Genomic DNA, 22,516 nt, shown 5'->3' with positions numbered 1-22,516 from the left:
GAATCAGGTACTGCGAAGACCTGCTATTCTGCCCCAACCAAACCAGACTCTGTGACCAACGATTATATTTCTCTTGAGAAGGAGGGGGACGGTCAACTCGGATTTATTTCTTGTATTTCAGCTTCCTCTTCAGCAAGTTTAGGTCAGCCACCAGAGGGGAGATCCCAAGCCTGAAAACTGAGAGCGGCAGGAGCTTCAGTCTGGATTTAGATGGCCGAAGTTTACGGAGTGGCAGATCAGCCCCTGGTTCTGCCAGGTGGGTTTGACGATTTCGGACAGTCTACAGCTGAACCCATTATCTGACAGACGATGACTCTCCCCCGCTTCAAAGCCTTATCGGAGGCCCATCTCCTCTGAGACACCTTCCCTGACTAAGCCCTGCTTTCTCCTTCTCCCTCTCCCTTCTGCATCACCTTGACGTGCTCTCTCGATTCATCTCCCCCCCTCCGCCCCACAACCCTTATGTCTGTATCTGTCGTTTATTTATTGATTAAATGTCTGTCTCCTTCTCTAGACTATAAACTCAATGTGGGCAGGGAATGTATCTGTTAGATGGTTATGTCGTACTCTCCCAAGCACTTAGCACAGTACTCTGCACACAGAAGGCGCTCCATAAATACAATTGATTCCTTTGGTGGATACACAGTAATTATTATTTGTTCTCCAGAAGATCCAGTCCCGAAGGCCACTGCTTCTCAGAAGCCCCACAGGCTACTTTTTTTCAATCCGGACAGGACACCGTAGATCATTTCAGCCCAGCCGTCTTTAAAGTCGATGCTTATCCTGAATCTAAGCACAGCTCACCTGTCTCCCTTAGGTAACCCAAACCATTTTTTGTGTGTGTGGCCACCGTGGGATTTAAACCCTGCTGACTCTTGAGTGTTTGATTTGAGCAGAACATATATCAATCTTCGATTTTCATAAATTCTTTCCGGTAAATGAGTTTAGCGGATCCATTACTATTAGTAGAGTCCTTTCCTCCCCAGGATGAAAAAGCAGTCCGATTCTCAAGTATTATACGCCATTATTGCGGTCGCTCTGAGGGGTGGTTGATAAACTTGTCGGAGAACGCAGCCTACTGTCACTTGCAATTTGAGTCGGTCAGTCGATCGTATTTACTGAGCGCTTACTGTATTCAGAGCACTGTACTAAGCGCTTGGGAAAGTACAGTGGAACAAACACATTCCCTGCCCACAGCAAGCTTACAGTCCAGAGTCCGGTGTCTCCAAAGCAGGAGTCCATCCCAAGTTCATTGGACTATTAGCGTAGTGGCACGTTTGGCGTCAGAGAGTCTGTAAGGTTGTTGTGGGCAGGGAAAGTGCCTAACCACTCTGTTGGATTGTACTCTACTAAATGGCGCTTAGTACAGTACTCTGCACACTGTAAGCAGCCAAAAAACACCACTGAATGATAGATGGAAATTCCAATGGAAGTAGCTTTAGCTGAGAGTTTCCAGGTAGGTGAGAAGGTGTCCTCCGCTCATTCTAGATTTTCTCGCAATTTTAACTGTAATTAAAAGTGACAGTGAAGGAAACGGTGTGGTCTTCTGACAAAAAGAGCTTAGGCCTGGGAGTCAGAGGACCCGAGTTCTAATTCCAGCTCAGCCGCTTGCCTGCTGTATGACTTGGGGCAAGTCACTTATCTTCTTTGGGACTCAGTTGCCTCATCTGTAAAATGGGGATTCAGTATCTTTTCTCTCTTCTACTTAGACTATGAGCCCCTTATAGGAAAGGGATTGTTTGTGATCTGATTGCACTGTAGCTCGCCCAGTGCTTAGCAGTGTGTGTGGTACATAAATGATTAATATGTATAGTTATTATTATTATTATTATTATAGTTAGTGCTTAACAAACACTGCAAGTGAGAAGCAGCATGGTCTAATGGAAAGAGCACAGTCCTGGGAGTCAGAGAACCTGGGTTCTAATCCTGGCTCTGCCACTATTCTACTGTGTGACCTTGGGCGAATCACTTAACTGTGGTATTTGTTAAGCACTTACTCTGTGCCAAGAACTGTTCTAAGCTCTGGGTTCCGGGCAAGGTAATCAGGTTGGACACAGTGTCCCTGTCCCACACGGGGCTCACAGTCTCGATCCCCATTTTCCAGATGTGGTCACTGAGGCCCAGAGAAGTGACTTGCCCAAGGTCCCCCAGCGGATAGGTATCAGAGCTGGGATTAGAACCCACATCCTCCGACTCCCAGGCCCGTGCTCTTTCCACTAGGCCACACTGTCCCTAAACTTCTCTGGAATGGGATAGGGACTGTGTCCAACCTGATAACCTTGTACTTACCCCAGTGCTTAAAACAATGCTTGGCACCTAGTAAGCACTGGATAAGCACCCTAACCTTTATGAATTGTACTTATTACCAAAGTGTTGTTATTATTTGCATTTCTTACCCAGGGGGAGTTTTCTCTCACTGGATGCCAGCGACCAGGAGGCAGGACCCTCTCACCTGAGAGGCAGCCGAAACAACGACACGCCGCCAGTTCAGAGGTCTCCAGCTCCCAGTGCCCTCAGCGGAAAGTCCACCAGCAGCAGAGTGAGTGACCCCTCTTCCCCAAACTTGCAAACCCCCTGGACCACTAGGACCGGGACTTAAGCTCTTAGCACAGTGCTCTGCACACAGTTGACGCACAGTAAATACCTTTGAATGAATGAATGACCATCCTGGACCCTGGGGTTAAACTCTGGCCTTCCACACCAGCCTGGGCAAGGGGGAGTCCAGTCACGTTAACATAGGCAAGCAGCGTGGTGTGGTGGAGAGAGCACGGGCCGGAGAGCCTGAAGGCTATGGGTTCTAATGCCGCCTCCACCGCTTGTCCGGCGGGTGACCCTTGAGCAAGTCATTTCACCTCTCTGGGCCTCTTACCTCGTCTGTCAAACGGGGACTGAGTCTGTGAGTCCCGTAAGGGACAGGGACTGTGCCCAACCCGATTTACTCGTATCCACCCCAGGACTTAATACAGTGTCTGGCCCTTAGTTAAGCACTTAATAAATACAAGAGTTATTCATTCCATCGTATTTATTGAGCGCTTACTGTGTGCAGAGCACTGTACTAAGAACTTGGGAGAGTTCAATATATCAATAAGCAAACGTATTCCCCTCCCACAGTGAGCTTACATGATTATTATAGGCTGTCTTAATTCTCCCACCTGGTTTATTCATTCGTTCAGTGGTATTTATTGCGCGGCTCCTACTGTGGTTAGAGCACTCTACTCACCCCTGGGGGGAAGAATACACAGATCAAAATTAAGCACAGCCCTGGACCCCAAGGGATTCACAGGCCAAGAATAAAGGGAGGCGGAGGAGGGTTTGGGACATACGCGTAAGGAGAGGTGAATCATTAAGAACGGAAAAAACGAGAGCGTCGATGAATACTAAAAGGTGTCACTCTATAATCGATCGGTGGTATTTAGTGAGGGCTTATTGTGAGCAGAGCACTGTACTAAAAAAAAAAAAGCCAAACCTCATTTTCAGAGAATCAACATGGCAAAATGGAAAGAGCAGAGGCCTGGGAGTCTGAGGATCCGGGCTCTAATTCCGGCTCTGCCACTTGCCTCTTGTGTGACCTGGGGTAAGTCACCTAACTGCTCCATGCCTCGATTCTCCCATCTGTAAGCAGGAGGATTAAGAACCTATTCCTTCCCCTTAGACTCTGAGCCCCACGTGGGACAGGGACTAAATCTGATCTCAAGATTTTATTTCTCTCAATAAATACCACTGATAGATTTATTTCTACCCCCGTGCTGGTAAGCACTTTACAGATACCACAGTCATCTCTGCTAATGCCTTTTTTTCTTAGGTGGCGGGGGGGGGGGGGGTTTGAAGTAATTATAATAACTGTGGTGTTTGTTAAGCACGTTCTATGTGCTACATCCTGGGATAGTCACAATACTGTCAGATTAGAAGAGTGAATAATTGGGCTTTTTTGTCATTAAAAAAACTCTTCTTAATTGTCTTTTTCTCTGTGATCGACATATGCAGTGTGTGAAATATACTTAAAATTTTGAAGGGGAGACAGAAAAATTAGTTGGGATTTTTGGGTTAAAAAGACAACAGTCTTTTAATGGGGCTTGTAAAGTGCTTACTACGTACCAGGCATTGTACTAAGTGCTGGAGTAGATACAAGATCATCAGGTTGGACACGGTCCCTGTCCCGCATGAGACTTGCGGCCTGACAGAGGGAGGATTTAAATCCCGACTTAAAGATGAGGAAACTGAGGCACGGAAAAGTGAACTGACATGCCCAAGGTCACACTGCGGACAAGTGGTGGAGCCGGGATTAGTATCTTCCTCACAGAGATGTTGTGAGGATAAAATAACTGGTGTGAAAGTGCTTTGGTAAAAATAAAAGAACTGTGCCCTAACTAAAGAAGCTAGAGAAGTAGCATGGTCTAGCAGACAGAGCCCAGGTCTGGAAGTCAGAAGGTCATGGGTTCTAATCCCAGCTCTGCCGCGTGTCTGCTATGTGACATTGGGCAAGTCATTTAACTTCTCTGGATCTCATTCAGCTCATCTGTAAAATGGGGATTAAGACTGAGAGCCTTAGGTGGGACAGGGATCGTGTCCAACCTGATTAACTTATATCTACCCAGTGCTTAGAGAAGTGCTTTGCACACAGTAAGCACTTAAGTACCGTAATTATTATGTGGGACATAGTCTGTATACAACCCGATCAGCTTGCATCTCTCCCAGTGCTTAGTATAGTGTCTTAAGAAATACCACAAAAAATGGTGATACTGAGGGTGAATGATTTTTAAACTCCAGTTGGTCTAATAGTGCTAAAAGTCGGAGAGAACGCCACGATGCCACTTCCTCGACATGCAGTGATCTAGATTGAACCTGAAGGCGCCTGTAAATGCTTTAGTGAAAGACTGTCAGAAATTTGCCCATGTCTGAGATTTTTCTTTCCTCTGCTTCTTCATGAACAGGACCTCGGTTTAGAAAATTTCGCAGGTATTCCTTCCAGTGAAAGCATCCCCGGAGATTTCACCCCCAGACACCGGAGAAATACTTCAGGCACCCCTTCGATAGCCGTCTCTGGAGCCTCTCTCTCGTCAGGTGCGTACGCACGGAAGGTTTTCCACGAAAATAAGGAACTGAGAGTAATCGTGGTTTTTGTTCCGAGGTGGTTCTGGTAAAGCACTGGCCTCAGAAGCAGCATGACTTAGTGGACAGACCACGGGGTCTGGGAGTCAGAAGATCGTGGGTTCTAGACTGCGAACCCCTTGTAGAGCATGGACTGTGATTTGATTATCTTGTAACTACCCCACCACTTAGTAGAGTGTCTGGCACCTAGTAAGTGCTTAACAAATACCACAAAAAACCAACAAAAAAACTAGGCCAGGAACAGTAGGGGCAGATCAGACCCAGTTCCCTGTCCCATAATGGGTTCAGAGTCTAAGCAGGAGGGAGAAAAAGTACTTACTCCTTGTTTTTACAGATGAGGAATGTGAGGCAGAGAGAAGTGAAGCAACTTGCCCAAGTTCACAGAGAAGCAGGTTGGTCCTGGGCATGCACCACAGACCCGCCAGTAAGAAGGTCCTGGATTCTAATCCCAGTTCTGCTAGTTGTCTGCTGTGTGATCTTGGTCAAGTCACAGGACTGCGTCCGTCCTGATTATCGCGTATCTACCCCAGTGCTCAGAACAGTGCCTGGCACATAGAAAGCACTTAACAAATGCCATTTAAAAAAAATGACTTCACTTCTCCGTGCCGTAGTTACCTCGTCTGTAAAATGGGGAATAAGGCTGTGAGCCTTATTCTGTGGGACAGGGACTGTGTCTAACCTGATGATTTTGTATCTACCGCAGCACTTAGAACAGTGCCTGGCATATAGTCAGTGCTTAACAAATACCATTAAAAAAAACGGTGGTGGAACCGGTGTCAGAATTCAAGTCTCCTGACTCCCAGACCTGTATTCTTCTAGTCCAAGCTCCTTCTTCCTCCTGCTTAGACCATGAGCTCTTTGAGGGACAGGGACTGTGTCCAACCTGATTATCTTGTGTCTACCTCAGCACATAGTACAGTATTTGGCACATAGCAAGTGCTTGACAAATACCCACCTCCCCTCCACGAAAATCTCCGTGGTGAATTTACTGTAAGGCAGCCAATTTACAAATATTGTAATATTCAGTAACATCTCATCCTGTAGACTAAAAGCTTGTTTTTGTCTATGGTATTTGTTAAGCACTATGTGCCAGGCATTGTACTAAGCGCTCGGGTAGATGTAAGCTCATTGCGGACAGGAAACGTGTCTGTTGTTGTATTGTCCTCTCCCGAGCGCTTAGTACAGTGCTCTGTATACGGTGAGCGCTCAGTACGATTGAATGAATGAATATGAGCTAATCAGGTTGGACACTGTCCAACAGTCTCACAGTCTTAACCCCCATTTTACAGCCGAGGTAACTGGGGCACAGAGAAGTAAAGTGACTTGCCCAAGACCATTCAGCAGATAAGTGGTGGAACTGGGATTGCAATGGAGAGTAATTAGTCCACTGAAGACTGCAAAATCTGCCTTCATATTTTACAATTAAAGTAACCTTCTTGAATAATTTCTACAATAGTACTAAATATGACACCAACGACTTCTATCGCCCATTTGAAGAAAAAAAGGAACTGCAATGAAATCATTAAGCTGGAAAATGTCGCCGAAGATTTAAAGATGCCAATTAACTTCATTTTCTTTTGCCTTTCCAGATCGAAGTAGATCGGAGTTAGATTTGAGCGGGTCTTTTTCGGAAGAAATCGATGATACCATAAGTACCCGAAGCAGATCTGTACCCGGGGCTTTAGATGAGAATCTGGTAAGTTAAATGAGCTGGAAAGCCTGGAGTATTGGGTTTTCTTCCATTCCATTTAGTTGGGAAGGCGGCATGGATGCGTCTTACCCAGCTTTACCATTACCATACTACTGAATTAGTATCTTCAATATAATGTTTGTGGTGTTTAAGCACCTACTGTTTGCCAGGCACTGTGCTGAGGTGGCTTTAATGCAATCATAACGCTCTTTTTTATATGGCATTTGTTATAATAATAATAATAATGTTGGTATTTGTTAAGCGCTTACTATGTGCCGAGCACTGTTCTAAGCGCTGGGGTAGACACAGGGGAATCAGGTTGTCCCACGTGGGGCTCACAGTCTTCATCCCCATTTTACAGATGAGGGAACTGAGGCCCAGAGAAGTTAAGTGACTGGCCCACAGTCACACAGCTGACAAGTGGCAGAGCTGGGATTCGAACTCATGAGCCCTGACTCCAAAGCCCATGCTCTTTCCACTGAGCCACGCTGCTTCTCCAACAACTCTCCATTTGTTGAGTGCTTACTATGTGCTGGGCACTGTACTGAACACTAAGGTAGATACAAGATAATCAGGCTGGACACGGTCTATGTCCCACGTGGGACTCAGAGTCTTAATCCCCATTTTACAGATGAGGTAGCTAAAGCCTGGAGAACTGAAGTGACTTGCCCGAAGTCACATAGAAAGCATATGGCGGGGCCAGGACTAGAACCCAGGTCCTTCTGACTCCCAGGCCGAGGATCTATCTACTAGGCTACGCGGCTCCTTGTGTATCAGACAGAGTTTTTGTTCCACACGGGGGCTCGCCCTCTATGGATGAAGGAGAACGGATTTGTAATCCTATTTTACAGATGAGAAATGTGAGGCCCAGACACATCAAGTGACCTGCCCAGGGTCACTCAGTAGGAAAATGGGGGTACCGGAATTAGAACCCAGGCCTCGCTGTGTGGAATTCCAAGGAGAGGACTTGATTTGATCCATTACAGTAGAATAGAAATGAGAGCGAGCTAACCCTTTGCTTTCCTTTGTTCAACTTGAAACCACTGAGGGTTGAGGAGTGAGGAATAGAAGCGTCAACACAGGTCGAGGAGGTGGGAGGTTAATAAAAATTGTGAAATTGCTTAAGTGATTAATAATGCCAAGCACTGTACTAAGTGCTTGAGAGATAATAATGTTGGTATTTGTTAAGTGCTTACTATGTGCAGAGCGCTGTTCTAAGCGCTGGGGTAGATACAGGGTAATCAGGTCGTCCCACGCGAGGCTCACAGTTAATCCCCATTTTACAGACGAGGTAACTGAGGCACCGAGAAGTTAAGTGACTTGCCCACAGTCACACAGCTGACAAGTGGCAGATCCGGGAGTCGAACCCATGACCTCCGACTCCCAAGCCCGGGCTCTTTCCACTGAGCCACGCTGCTTCTCTAGCCACGCAGTCTAAGGCTCCTAATTCCTGCTAACCCTGACTGCAAGCGTACAGGCAAAGAAATGGCTTTTAAAGAAAAAAAAAAAAAAAGGAAACTGCTTCTGATGGAAGATTTGAAACTTCCACGCACTTAACACACCCATTCCTTCTCTCAGGACTACTTGGAGGAGACCGAAGAGGATGTGGAGGAATTGGGGCCTGCCCAATTCTCCAGAAAAATGAGCAGTTTGGCAAGCGGCTTTTCCACTGTAAGCTTCACCTTGAACGCGTTTATATTTTCTCCACTTACCTTTATTCCCCCTGCTCACCTTCTGGTCTAACCAGGGGTTCATTTAAACAAGGGAGGGGTGTGGCAGCCATATCTTTGTCTGGGGACAATTGCAAAGAAGCTTTAACCTCAGAAATGCTCGCTAATTTCATCCTGGTCAAGTAAAGAGCTGAGAAATTGTCCAGAAGACTGATCTGTTGGCGGTTTGGGGGAACATTCCCCCCCTCCCCCCCAACCATTGTAGGGGAATTAACCGATGGGGTCCTGGCTTTTCAGTGAGCAGCTCGAAGAAGTAAAAGTTTAGAGCTGAGAATGGGCGATCCTTGTTGAAGAACTCATTCTGGGGTGACAAAAAATCACTCTCACCTGAAAAGTATTTGGAGTCTGGTCTGTGATCCGAGGTTGGTATAGCCAGGGGAGATCATAAACCACCAACTAATATATGTTCAGTTTGGCCGTAGCTTTCATTTATACATTCAACTGTATTTATTGAATGTTTACCGTGTGCAAAGCACTGTACTAAATGTTTGGGAGAGTATAATATAACAACAGAGACACATTGACAGAGGGATGGAGGGGAGACAGACATTAATATGCATAAATGAATTAATAAATTACAGATAAGTACAGATATATACATATGTGCTTTGGGGGTGGGAGGGAGGATGGATGAAGGGAGCAAGTTAGGGTGATGCAGAAGGGAGTGGGAGAAGAGGGCATAGGGAAGGATTCTTGGAGGTGAAGTGCCTTCAGTAACCTTCCCTTTCACTAGACATTTTGGCTTCAACATTGTGAGAAGTGAAATGACTTGCCCAAGGTCACACAGTGGGCAAATGGCAGAAAAGGGATTAGAACCCAAGTCCTCTGGCTCCGAGGCCCATGCATTTTCCACTAGGCCGTGCCATTTCTCTAGATTCCTGGGCATTCCCTCTTCCCATCCAGCACATCCAGGTCCTCTTTGGGGGATGCCACGTCAGAGTTACTGATCAGCCCATCAATCAGTCATATTTATAGAGTGTTTACTACGTTCAGAGCTCTGTACTAAGCAAACATTCTAGAGGCCTGATCCCAGGGGCTGGTACTCTGTGTTAATCAGCTTCCAGATGACTCCCAGTCCCTCCCCAACCCGGCTGCTCATCTCTAGGCGTGGCTCTCCCCGAATTCCTGGCTGGTAGCCTTTATGGACCCAGTTGTTACCTGGTGCTGCTCTAAGAGCACTGTAAAGCGTTTCAGAGTCTTCGGTGTGGCAGGGGAGAAACCTTCGGTCACCCCATCTCTGTGGTCTCCTGAAACGATGGGCCAGTGTCCTTCCCCCAGACAGCTGCATGCACAGAAACCATCCTCAATCTGTTGAGTCTACGAATGATCAATCGTTCCATCAGTGATATTTAGTGAACGCTTCCTACGTGCTGAGCACTGGAGTGAGCACTTGGGAAAGTACAGTACAGTAGAGTTGGTAGACATGATCCCTGCCCACAAAGAGCTTGTCCGGTTTGGGTGGGGGACAGAGAATGTGCCTGTTTATTGGTATATTGTACTCTCCCAAGCGCTTAGTACAATGGTTTGCACACAGTAAGCGCTCAATGAATCAAGTGAATGAATCAAGGGGCTCTATCCAACTTGATGATCTTGTAGTAGTAATAATAATTGTTGGATTTATTAAGCACTTTTCTCTGTGGCAAGCACTGTAGTAAGCACAGAGGTAGGAACAAGATAATTAGATCTCCCAAGGGGCTCACAGTCTGAGTTGGATGGAGAACAGGTATTCAGTCCCTATTTTTGCCAATGAGGGAACTGAGGCACAGAGAAATTAAGTGATTTGCTCAAGGTCACTCACCTGGTAAGTGGCAGAGCCGGGATTAGAATCTAGGTCTTGTGACTCGCAGGCCCCTGCTCTTTTCACTAGGCCATACTGCTTCCCTTGTATCTACCCCAGTGCTTAGGACAGTGCTTGGCACATAGTAATCACTTAACTGTCATTATTATTATTATTATTATTATTGCAATTATAATAATAGTAAACACTCAAATTATTGCAAATTAGTGGTATTTGCTGCGTACCAGGCACTGTACTAAGCACTGGAATGGATACAAGCAATTTGAGTTGGAGCTCACATGGAGCTCACAGCCCTAATCCCTATTTTACAGATGAGGTAACTGAGGCACAGAGAAGTTAAGTGACTCGCCTAAGGTCATGCAGCAGACGAGTGGCCGAAGCAGGAGTAGAACCCAGGTTTTTCTGACTCCTAGGCCTGGGCTCTATTATTATTATTGAAATCTTATGAAACAAGAAGTAATATCTGTGCCTTTTGGTTCAGTTAGCCAGTTTAAAATGGAATTAAGATTGGCAAAACTAACATCGATAGCATCCTTACCTATCTCCATTAGGCAGGGCGTGGACTAGTTTTAAAAACCCAAATTTTATGCATTCTTCTGCTTTCAGTCAACGGGAAGCATTTGAGTATTAACAGTGGGTTACCTGCTATGGCTTTCGGAATAAATTCACGAATATACAAACCTACGTAAAACAATTTTTAAATGACAAAAATGAATCAACCAGAACTTTCAGTGGATCGTTTAATTCAGTCAATGAAGCATTTATTGCAGCGATAAAGTTGCTTAGGGACTTAGTTGTGCCTTTTTTTCCCGATTGTCATTTAGGCTATCCACAGATTGGAATTGACAAATAAAATTAAACAAATGCCCAAGTACACATTTTATATTTGGTCTACCGGGAATGAAAATATTTTGTCAGGCTACGGGATAGTTCCAAAAATAACAATACTCATGCTTCCCTACTGACCTGAAAAGGTGGTGGAATATAGAACTTCATTGCTTCTGCATTTTGCCCAGTCGATTCTAATAACAGTGATCAAAACAATAGCTGGTTGAGCTCTCTCCTGCCCTTATTGGGTTACATAAGTTCCACTAGTAATATTTTTAGCCAACCCTGTTGTAGTACCTAACCTGCCGAAAAAAGGTCTACAAAAGCGTCACCAAGTCGTCCTCTTGGATTCTGGGGGAAAAAAAAGAGTTGAGCCACTTTTACCAATGTTTCAATTCCACTGAGGATGAAAAGCTGTAGTAAGTATGTGTTTTGAGACCCTATTCCTTGTTTCTGATTAGAAATGAGCGAAAGATTACCAATGACTTGGCTTCCCACATCTTCCCGCTGGATTCAGCCAGTATACCGTGTGGAGAAGCTGGACATACGTAACCCGTTGTGTGAAACGCACCTACCCTTGTACCCGCTTGAGCTCTCTCCAGCCTTTTCATCGCTCCTCTGAGTTCTTGCTGCCTCTCTAATGCTCTTTTCCCTCCACCTCTATCATTCCTTCCTTTAAGACATCCCCTGCCGATTCTGACAGGAAATGGACCTGCCTAAATGTGCCTGAGGTGGATCCAGACACTGTGAGTCCTCTAGCTTTCCTTCTGCTTCTGCTGTGTTCTTCCAAAGCGCTGAAGGCAGTGTTTAACACCTCAGTAGGTGCTCCGTAAATACCTCCAGTTGATTGACTCTGTTTCCCTCTCTGGAGTCCTACTTGTGCCAGACGTTTTGGCAGGGAGTGGGAAGGAAACAAAGACTCTTCCTCCTGAATAACTTTCTTTTATTTTAATTTGTGAGAGGGAATGTGTGTGTGATTTTCCCCCTCAGCTCGCCCATTGTAGAGTATTGCATTTATTGATTTATCGGTGCTGAAATGTCAGTGTGAAATCTATGCAGTGTTTTTTGTCTGTCCTTTTAATGGTATTAGTATGTGCCAGGCACTATACTAAGCGCTGGGGTAGATACAAGCTAATCAGGTTGGACACAGTCCGGTTCCCTCGTGAAGCTCACAGACTTAATCCCCATTTCACAGTTGAGGGAACTGAGGCACAGAGAAGTGAAGTGACTTGCCCAAGGTCACACAACAGACATAGGGCACAGCTGGCATTAGAACCCGCGTCCTCTGACTCCACTAGACCCCCCATCAAACTTATAACTTCGGGGAGTAATTATTGGGAGGAGGTAATGGCTACCTCACACTCCAGAAAGCCAATGAACCACTCCGAAATAAGCTGTTCACTCCCTCCTCCGTGGGGAGATCAGGCTCACTTGATTTTTCACCAACCTTTGTTTTAAATAAGACAATCGCGGCCCTGAGAGTCAGAAGGATGTGGGTTCTAATGTGGGCTCTGCCCCTTATCTGCTGCGTGACCTTGGTCAAGTCACTTCTCCATTCCTAAAATAAGACAGGGGCTCAACCTGATTAGCTTGTTATCTACCCCAGTGTTTAGAACAGAGCTTGGTACATTTTAAGCACTTAACAAATGCCACAGTTGTTATTATTACTATTATTATTATTAGAATTCCACCCCTGAAGTCAGGACACAGATCGCCAGCCCACCTGAGGATTTTGGTTCACCAAAAGCTGCTATCCCAACGTTTGTTTTAGTGCCTGGCATATAGTAAGCGCTTAAAAAACCATAAACTAAAGGAGGGGAAGGAGCAGAAGCCTTGACTGCTTCCTTCCCCACCACCGAGTGTTGCATGTGGAAGGAGTTGGGCCTTTCAAAGCCCCAATTAAGAGAAAAAGCCGTTTCTGCAATGGGGTCACTGGAGCAGGCTCGGACTCCTCTCATCTTGTTTATTCCAGACCAGCCTTAACAGCACGATGAGTGTTTACAGCGAAACCGGGGACTATGGCAACGTGAAGGTCAGCGGTGAGATCCTTCTCCATATCAGCTACTGCTACAAAACCGGAGGGCTCTACATCCTAGTAAAGAACTGTAGAAACCTGGCCGTGGCTGACGAAAAGAAACAGAGGACATATGCGTAAGCACACCATTCGTTCCTTTGACTATCTCAAATGTCCTCAGGGAGAAATGGTTTTATTATTCTTCGGGGTGCCCCACCTTGGTTTTTGTAAAATGGCGTCCTAGGGTCTGCCTCGATTCCATTGGAAAACACCCCCTAAATTTCAGAGTGGGCGTTACCGTGGTTACCTTGATGTCATCGCTCAGCACGATTTGAGACCGAAGGCCCTGATGTTCAGCCTTCCCTGAGTGTTTTCAAGCGTCCGATCTTTGAACTCATTCTCTGAATAAAGAGGTGCATTTGGAAGGTGGGGATGTAGTGATGCGACGGAGGGAGAGACGTGTAAAAGGCAGTTTACGTTGGAGAGGTTACCTGTTGCTATGGGCGACAAGGACGCTGCCCCCCAAATGGGGTGAGGACAGAATTAGCTCCCCAAGAAGCTCCCCAAAACTCTGCTCCTCAGCCCTCTTCCTTGATGAATGGCCGATTTGAGGGTTCCAACGGACCGGTTCCAGAAGCCCCCAGATATGGGGTTCAGTATCCCTATTGCCCTGAAGAGTTGGTGGTAGTAATTATGGCATTTAAGATCTTACTGTGTGCCGAGCTCTGTTCTAAGCACTGGGGTAGATGCAAGGTAATCAGGTGGTCCGATGTGGGGCTCACAGTCTTAATCCCCATTTTACAGAGGAGGCAACTGAGGCACAGAGAAGTGAAGTGGCTCTTCTGAGGTCACACAGCAGACAACTGGCAGAGCCGGAATTAGTACCCACATCCTCTGACTTCCCGAGCCTGTGCTCTTTCCACTAATAATAATGATAATGATGGTATTTAAGTGCTTACTATGTGCCTAGCACAGTTCTAAGCGCTGGGGTACATACAAAGTAGCCAGGTTGTCCCACATGGGGGCTCACGGTCTTAATCCCCATTTTACAGATGAGGGAACTGAGGCAATAGGGAAGTGAAGTGACTTCTCCAAAGTCGCACAGCTGACAAGTGGCGGAGTCAGGATTAGAACCCACGACCTCTGGCTCCCAAGCCTGTGCTCTTTCTATTAAGTCACGCTGGTGACTGCAGAGAAGATGGGAATGTGCCTGGGGACGTATATTCAGTGGCAGGGAGAAAGGGTATGGAGGGAAAGAGAGAGTTATGTGCAGAATTGAGGTGTACAATGGCCTATCTTGCTTAGAAATCTATCAGGGCCACGTCTGAGGATCCAAGCAGAATATTCATTCTGAGGCCTGATATTTCAAGTTCCCCAAGGAGTTGAGAAAATGATAAAGTGACTTTGCTCTGCCTCCCACCCCCTAACTCTGGGAGTCCCCCAAGGTTCAGTTCTGGGTCCCCTTCTATTCTCCATCTAGACCAGCTCCCTCGAAGAACTGATTTGCTCCCGCGGCTGCAACTCCCACCTCTGGGCAGGTGATTCCCGAGTCTACGTCTCCTAACCCTGATCTCTCTCCCTCTCTTCAGACTCTCATTTCTCCCTGCCTTCAGGACATCTCTACTTGGATGTCATCCCGTCACCTCAAACTTAACCTGTCCAAAATAAAACTTATCTTTCCAACCAAACCCTGTCCTAAGTCAAACCCCTTGACTTTCCCATCACTATAGATGAGAAAGCAGCGTGGCTCAGTGGGAAGAGCCTGGGCTTCGGAGTCAGAGGTCATGGGTTCGACTCCCGGCTCTGCCACTTGTCAGCTGTGTGACTGCGGGCGAGTCACTTCACTTCTCGGTGCCGCAGTTAACTCATCTGGAAAATGGAGATTAACTGTGAGCCTCACATGGGACAACCTGATTACCCTGTATCTACCCCAGTGCTTAAAACAGTGCTGGGCACATGGTAAGCGCTTAACAAATACCAACATTATTATTATTAGATGGCCCCACCCTCCTTCCTGTCTCACAAGCTTGTAACTTTGGCGTTATCCTTGATTCATCTCTCTCATTCAACCTACCTATTCAATCTATTACTAATCTATTACTAAATCCTGTTGGCCCGAGCTTCAAAACGTCACTAAAATTCTCCCTTTCCTCTCCGTTCAAACTGCTACCATGTGAATCCAAAGACTTATCTTTGATTACTGTTCTCCTTGCTGCCTGCCTCCCATCTCTCCCCACTCCCGTTCACTCTGCTGCCCAGATGATTTTTCGACAAAAACGTTCATTCCACGTTTCCCCACCTCTGAATAACCGCCGGTGGTTGCCCATCCACCTCCACGTCAAACACAGACTCCTCACCATCGGCTTTAAAGTCCTCAATTTCCTTGCCCCTTCCTACCTCACCTCGCTATTCTCCTGCTCCAACCCAGCCCACGCACTTCACTCCTCTAACGCTAACCCTCTCGCCGTACCCTGATCGTGTCTCTCTCATCTCCGACTTCTGGCCCACATCCTGCCTCTGGCCTGGAACACCCTCCCTCCTCAAATCCGACAGACAGTGACTCTCCCTATTTAAACCTTATTGAAAGCACAACTCCTCCAAGAGGCTGCCCCGATTAAGCCCTCTTTTCCTTTCCCTTGTTAAGTGCTTACTTTGTGCCTAGCACTGTTCTAAGCCCTGGGGTAGATACAAAATAGCCAGGTTGTCCCACGTGGGGCTCACGGTCTTAATCCCCATTTTACAGATGGGAGAACTGAGGCAATAGGGAAGTGAAGTGACTTCTCCAAAGCCACTCCCTACTGCATCACCCCGATCTGCTGCCTTTATTTACATACACCCCCACCTCTGCCCTAAGGAATATACCTGTAATTCATTTGTTGATACCAACGCCTGTCTCCCTCTCTAAACTGTAAGCTCGTTGTGGGCTGGGGATGTGCTAAACATAAAAGGGTGCAGATTCCAGGTGTCGTCGTTGATTTTCCTCGTCTCTCATCCTTTGCGCGTGGATAGACTCACCGAGCTAGATCCCTCTGATCTACGTTGCTCTGCTTGGTGAATTTGTTTCAAAATACAGTCGATGTTTCTGAAGACTTACTCCCTGGGAATATTGATTTATTTTCAGCTACGTCAAGTCATACCTCCTTCCTGACAAGTCTCGCAGTAATAAACGAAAGACCAAAATCAGAACGGGCACCAATCCAGAATTTAATGAAATGCTAAAGGTAAGGTCCTAATTAATTGGGGCATTTGTTAATAAATCTATGGCATTTATTGAGCACGGTCTGTGTGCAGAGCTTGGGAGAGTACACAGGGAATTGCCCACAGTGAGTTTACAGTCTGGGGGGAGACAGACAATATAAATAAAGAAGTTAGGGCTCTCAATTAATCAATCGCATTTATTTTTTTTTTGTTGGTATCTGTTAAGCACTTACTATGTGCCGAGCACTGTTCTTAGCGCTGGGGTAGACACAGGGGAATCAGGTTATCCCACGTGGGGCTTACAGTCTTCATCCCCATTTTACAGATGAGGTAACTGAGGCACCGAGAAGTTAAGTGACTTGCCCAAAGTCACACAGCTGACAAGTGGCAGAGCCGGGGTTCAAACCCATGACCTCTGACTCCAAAGCCCGGGCTCTTTCCAGTGAGCCACGCTGCTTCTCTACTGAGTGCTTATTTTGTGCAGAGCGATGTTTTGAGCCTTTGGGAGAGTAAAATATAACGATATAACAGCCACATTCCCTGCCCACAACGAGCACAGGTTTGGGAGTAGAGACCTGGGTTCTAGTATCGATTTGCCTGCTGTGTGACTTTGTGACTTCACTTCTCTGGGCCTCAGTTATCTCATCTGTAAAATGGGGGTTAAGAATGTGAGCCCTATGTGGGACAGGGACCTTATCCAGCCCGATTAACTTGGTGCTTGGCACATTGTAAGCACTTAACGAGCACCACAATTATTATAAAAGGGGATGATAGTGTTTTACGACTGTTCTTAAGGAAATAATGATCAGTAATTAAGACAGAGGGGTGAAGTGGTGGAAAGCTTTAGTTAAACTTTAGGGAACAACTGTAATGGTTAGAGAAGAAAGACCAAGGTATTCGCTCTGTACATAATCACTCTGAGCTCTCCCAGTATCCATTTCACTTAAATGTGCCTATTTGTTGTTTGTTGTTTCCCCATATCTTGGAGTTATTTTTATTTAAGCTCATCTTCTCTTAACTATCATGTATTCATCCATCAATCAAGTGTATTTCTTGAGCGGTTACTGTGTGCAGAGCACCGTACTAAGCGCTCGGGAGAGTAGAGCATTACAGAGTTATCCCTAACTTTCTCCCTGTACCTCGATCTCATCCGTCTCACCGCCGACCTCTCGCCCACATCCTGCCTCTGGCCCGGAACGACCCCCCTCTTCATATCTGACAGACGATTCCTCTCCCCGCCTTCAAAACTTTAATGAAGGCACATCTCCTCCAAGTGGCCTTCCCTAAGCCCACCTTTCCTCTTCTCCCACTCCCTTCTGCATTGCCTGACTTGCTCCCTTTATTCATCCCTCCCACTTCCAGCTGCCCGGTACTTATGTCCATATCTGCCATTCATTTATATTAATGTCTGTCTCCCCCTTGACTATAAGCTCACTGTGAGAAGGGAAGGTGTCTGTATATTGTTGTACTGTACTCTCCCAAGCACTTGGTACAGTTCTCCATGCACAGTAAGCGCTCAATAAATACGACTGACTGAATGAAAGAGTTGGTAGACACATTCGCTTCCCACGTAGTTTCGCCTCACTGGGCAACTACTTATTTAATCAGCCATTATGCTAGAGGAATGCCAATTGAAAGCTGAACTCACCCAGAGGCACACGCGTCCTCCCCTCGGAGGGAGGGCACGGGGCTGTCATTCGGGGATATTTATTGAGCGCTTCCTGTGTGTAGAACACCGTACTAAGCCCTTGGAGAGGACAATACAATAATAAGCAGACACATTCCCCGAACACACCGAGAAGGGCCTGACGGAGTCCCGTTTGTTTCCGTCTATCGTTTCCTAGTACACCATCAGCCAGACGCAGCTGGCGAAGCGTACCTTGCAGCTCTCCGTCTGGCATCACGACCGGTTTGGACGCAACAGCTTCCTCGGAGAGGTGGAGATTCCTTTCGACTCGTGGGACTTTGACCACCCGAGCGACGAGTGGTTCACGCTTCAACCGAAGGTGGGATTCCCGTCGGGGTCAGTTGTCCTGGGGGACGGGGACCGTGTCCAACCCGATTAGCTGTGCCCTCCCCAGCGCTTAGTACCGTAGCGTGGCCTAATGGATCGAACACAGGCCTCGGAGATAGAAGCCTCTGGAGTTCTAATCCCGGCTCTGCCGTTTGTCTGCTCTGTGACATTGGACAAGTCACTTCACTACTCCGGGCCTCAGTACCCTCATCTGGAAAACGGGGATTAAGACCGACAGCTTCATGTGGGACAGGGACCGTGTCAAACCCAATTTGCTATTATCTGCCCTAGTGCTTAGTACAGTTCCCGGCACAGAGTAAGTGCTTAACAAATGCCTCGATCATTATTATTATTATTACAGCACCTGGCACATAGTAAGAGCTTACCAAATACCATAATTATTATCATTATTATCATTGTTACCTAATGGTGCACTGTGAGTAGGATTAGGCATTGAATTGGGGCAGGGCCTGAGAGGCAGCATGGCCTAGTGGAAAGCGCACAGTGCCTCAGTTTCCTGATGAGTTTTTCAGGGGATTAAATCCCTGTTCTTTCTCCCCTTAGGGCCCCATGTGAGCCAAGGACTCTGTCTGCTCTGATTATCTCTTTTTTTTTCTTTTTTAAATGGTACCGATAAAGCACTTACTATATGCCGGCACTGTATTGAGCTCTAGGGTAATCACAGGGTTGTCAGGTTGGCCATGGTTCCTGTCCCACATGGGACTCACGGTAGTAATCGCCATTTTTCCAGTTGAGGTAACTGAGGCCCAGAGAAACGAAGTGACTTGCCCAAGGTCACATAGCGGGCAAGTGGCGGAGCCGAGATTGAATCTAGGTCCTTCTGACTCCCAAGCCCGTGCTCTATCTACTAGGCCATGCTGCTTCTCTTCTAAGTAGTGCTTAGCACGTAGTCAGAGCTTAACAAATACTATTATTATTTTTTAAAAAGGAAAAGGAAATAGAAGTAATAATAATGATGAAAATGGTGGCGTTTAAGTGCTTATTATGTGCCAAGTACTGTTCTAAGTGCTAGGTAATCAGGGATTAGAACCCAGGTCCTCCGACTCCCAAGTCCATGCTCTTTCCACTAGGCCACGCTGCTTACAGGAGTAATGCATGTTTACAGATGTCAGAAAGGAGGGATGATGATGATGGTATTTGTTAAGCGCTTACTATGTGCCAGGTACTGTACTAAGCACTGGGGTGGATACAAGCAAATCAAGTTGGAAACAGTGCTTGTCCTTTGTCGGGCTCAAAGATGAGGTACTGATGAGGTTACTGAGGCCCAGAGAAGTGAAGTGACTTGGCCCAGGACGCAAAGCAGATAAGTAGCAGAGCCGGGATTAGAGCCCCACAACCTTCTGAATCCCAAACCCGTGTTCTACCCACCCCATGCTGCTTCTCATAAGGAGAGAATAGTTAGAGCAAATTCCAGTAGGGTTTTCATAACAACTTCTGCTAACATTTTCATGTATCCGTATCTGCTGAAGATTTTTAGACCATCTAGACAGCTCAGGGACAAACTTCAACTTCTCCAAATCTCTGTTTCCTCACCTGCTCTCCCTCTCCCTTAGGCAGAGTGTGTCTCGTGTGGATCAGGGATTGTGTCAAATCTAATTGTATTTCATCTACCCCAGTGCTAAATCAATCAACCGGTGGTATTTATTGAGTGCTTACCGTTTGCAGAGCACTGTACTATGTGCTTGGGAGAGGATAATACAGCAGTAAACAGACACATGCCCTGCCCACAACGACTTTACAGTCTAGAGGGGGAGACAGACATTAACGTGAATGAATAGATGACAGATGTGTACACGAGTGCTGTGGGGCTGAAGGTGGAGGGAATAAAAAATGCCCAAAGGGTATGAGTCCTAGTGTATAGACAACACAGAAGGGAGAGGGAGTTGGGAAAAGAGGGCTTAATCACATAATAAGTGCTTAACCGGCACCGTAATGATGGTTAATTTTTCCGTCTTCCTGAATTCTATTTGGGCGGGCCTGAATTGTCTGGATAATTTCCTCCATTACCTCCTTTAATTTGCTTTGGTAAAGGGAATTATGGTATTTTAAAAACACTTGAGATTTTCCAATTTCCTCCTCCGTCTTTATCAAGCTAAGACACATGAACGTCTGCTCAAAGAAATAAGACCCCAGGTGTTTCTTGGCATGAGCCAAAGGAAAGAATTATCGGTGGTTTCTGGATCTTCAAGGCCTAGTCGTTCTGATTCCTCATTATGAAATAAACAGCCCCGCCAGCGTAGGCTCCGCTTCTCCATTTTGAGCTCATCTGCATAATATCCTGCAAGATCATTAGGGCTCAATTGGCACCCAGCAAGTGAAGGGTGATGGTGGAGTAACTGAAGCAAGAGATGCTGGATGAAATCTCCGTCCTGATAGCCTGCCGTCTACCGATCGTGCAGTGTGCAGAAGCTGCCCATCTCTGAAGCGGAGAGCCCATAATGAGTTTGGAAGGCCGCTGGTGGCGGTGCCTGAATTAGCTTATGATAATACCTGGTTGTCTTGGAAAAAAAACATTAAGCAGCTCCATGTCCACTTCACCGGTAACAAAAGAGGGTGTTGGTGAAAATCACAGTCATATCTTGATTTCATTCATTCAATTGTATTTATTGAGCGCTTACTGTGTGCAGAGCACTGTACTAAGCGCTTGGAAAGTACAATTCGGCAACAGAGACAATCCCTACCCAACAAAGGGCTCACAGTCTAGAAGATAGTGCTTTTGCGAACAGGGTGGTTTCACCATTACTTAGGTCATTTGTGTCTTCATGACATTCCCGTTATGAGGTATTTATTATACCCATTTTTCAGATGGGAACACTGAGGCTTGGGTAACTGAGACATGAAGCCAAGGTCACCTATCAGGCTAGGGACGGAGCTGGGACGGAGTCCTCGTCACCCGACTCCTCCCTAGGGCCGCTCTCTTTCCGCAACGCTGAGCGGCCCCGCCAATTTTTTTCTTTTTTTATGGTATTTGTTAAGTGCTTCCTGTGTTCCGGGCACTGAATTAAGTGCAGGAGTAGGTACCAGATAATCAGGTTGCACACAGTCCATGTCCCACACGGGGCTCACGGTTTTAATCTCCATTTTATAAATGAGGTGACTGAGGCACAGAGAAGTGAAGTGATTTGCCCAAGGTCACCCATGAGACATGTGGCAGAGCTAGGATTAGAACCCAGGTTCTGACTCCCAGGCCCCCGCTCTGTCCACTGGGCCAAGAAGTGCCAGGCACTTGTCATAAGAGTTGAGGTAGATACGAAATGATTTAGGGTGAACTCAGTCCCCGGCCCACATGGACCTCACTGTCTTAATCCCCATTTTCCAGATGAGGTAGCTGAGGCACAGAGAAGGGAAGGGACTTGACCAAGTCACACAGCAGATAAATGGAGGATCCGAGATTAGGACCCGGTCCTCTGACTCCCAGACCTGTGCTCTCTCCACAAAAGCTTCCGATTAGTGTCGTTACGTTACATTGCCTAATGCATGTTGCTTTCAGTGCATGTGGTTTTCCCTAGTGCCAGCAACTAAAACAACAATGGAGGTAAATTTTTAAGTGTTTACTCTGTCAAATCCTCTGCTAAGCACTGGGGTAGATACAGGATAATCAGGTTGGACACAGTCCCTGGCTTAGACCCCGCCTTATATGGGGTTCACAGTCTAACGGGGAGGGAGAACAGGTATGGAATCCTGTTTTTCAGATAAGTCCCGGGGAAGTAAAGTGACTTTACCAGGGACCTACAGCAGGCAAGTGGCAGAGCTCAGGATTAGAATCCAGGCCCTCTGACTCTTGGGCCCTTTCTCTTTCCACCAGGCTATGTTGCTTCTCCATATAAGCAGCGGCCACTCCACGAAAGGCGACGTCTCTTTGAATCAATGTCGCCACAGCACCTAAACCTAAAACTGAATCATTTTCCTTTTAAGATCCGAGTTCTAATCAAGGCTTTGTGTTCGGCCTGTAAGACGCCACAGCATAATAATGAACTTCCTCCCTGTTCTTGGCTTGGAAAAGAGATCTGAGGTAGCATTTCTGCTAACTCATCCGGTTGCAAAATGATTTATAGAGCTTCAGCGTTCACACCTGGTGATATAAAGAGAAAAATCGATTACTGGGTTCTCTGCC

General features: G+C 46.5%; 1 protein-coding gene across 7 annotated transcripts in view; it reads left to right on the top strand.

Moving 5' to 3' along the window:
- Positions 1–22,516, top strand: part of SYTL5 (synaptotagmin like 5) — a 63,258-nt gene that overhangs the window by 29,775 nt on the left and 10,967 nt on the right. For 3 of the 7 annotated variants that reach the window (XM_039914711.1, XM_039914709.1, XM_029083023.2), the window contains 10 exons: positions 122–256; positions 668–817; positions 2,401–2,539; positions 4,932–5,061; positions 6,699–6,805; positions 8,378–8,470; positions 11,836–11,901; positions 13,128–13,306; positions 16,291–16,390; positions 18,212–18,373. In XM_039914711.1, coding sequence (XP_039770645.1) covers positions 122–256; positions 668–817; positions 2,401–2,539; positions 4,932–5,061; positions 6,699–6,805; positions 8,378–8,470; positions 11,836–11,901; positions 13,128–13,306; positions 16,291–16,390; positions 18,212–18,373 — 1,261 coding nt within the window. The remainder of the gene's footprint in view (positions 1–121; positions 257–667; positions 818–2,400; positions 2,540–4,931; positions 5,062–6,698; positions 6,806–8,377; positions 8,471–11,835; positions 11,902–13,127; positions 13,307–16,290; positions 16,391–18,211; positions 18,374–22,516) is intronic. The other 4 variants (XM_029083025.2, XM_039914710.1, XM_029083024.2 and 1 more) reach the window with 3 other exon arrangements.

The sequence above is a fragment of the Ornithorhynchus anatinus genome, chromosome 18 (genome assembly GCF_004115215.2).
Source record: "Ornithorhynchus anatinus isolate Pmale09 chromosome 18, mOrnAna1.pri.v4, whole genome shotgun sequence".
Taxonomy (NCBI): Eukaryota; Metazoa; Chordata; class Mammalia; order Monotremata; family Ornithorhynchidae; genus Ornithorhynchus; species Ornithorhynchus anatinus.
The sequence above is the reverse complement of the archived record's forward strand: the minus strand, read 5'-3'. Positions and strand labels throughout refer to the sequence as shown.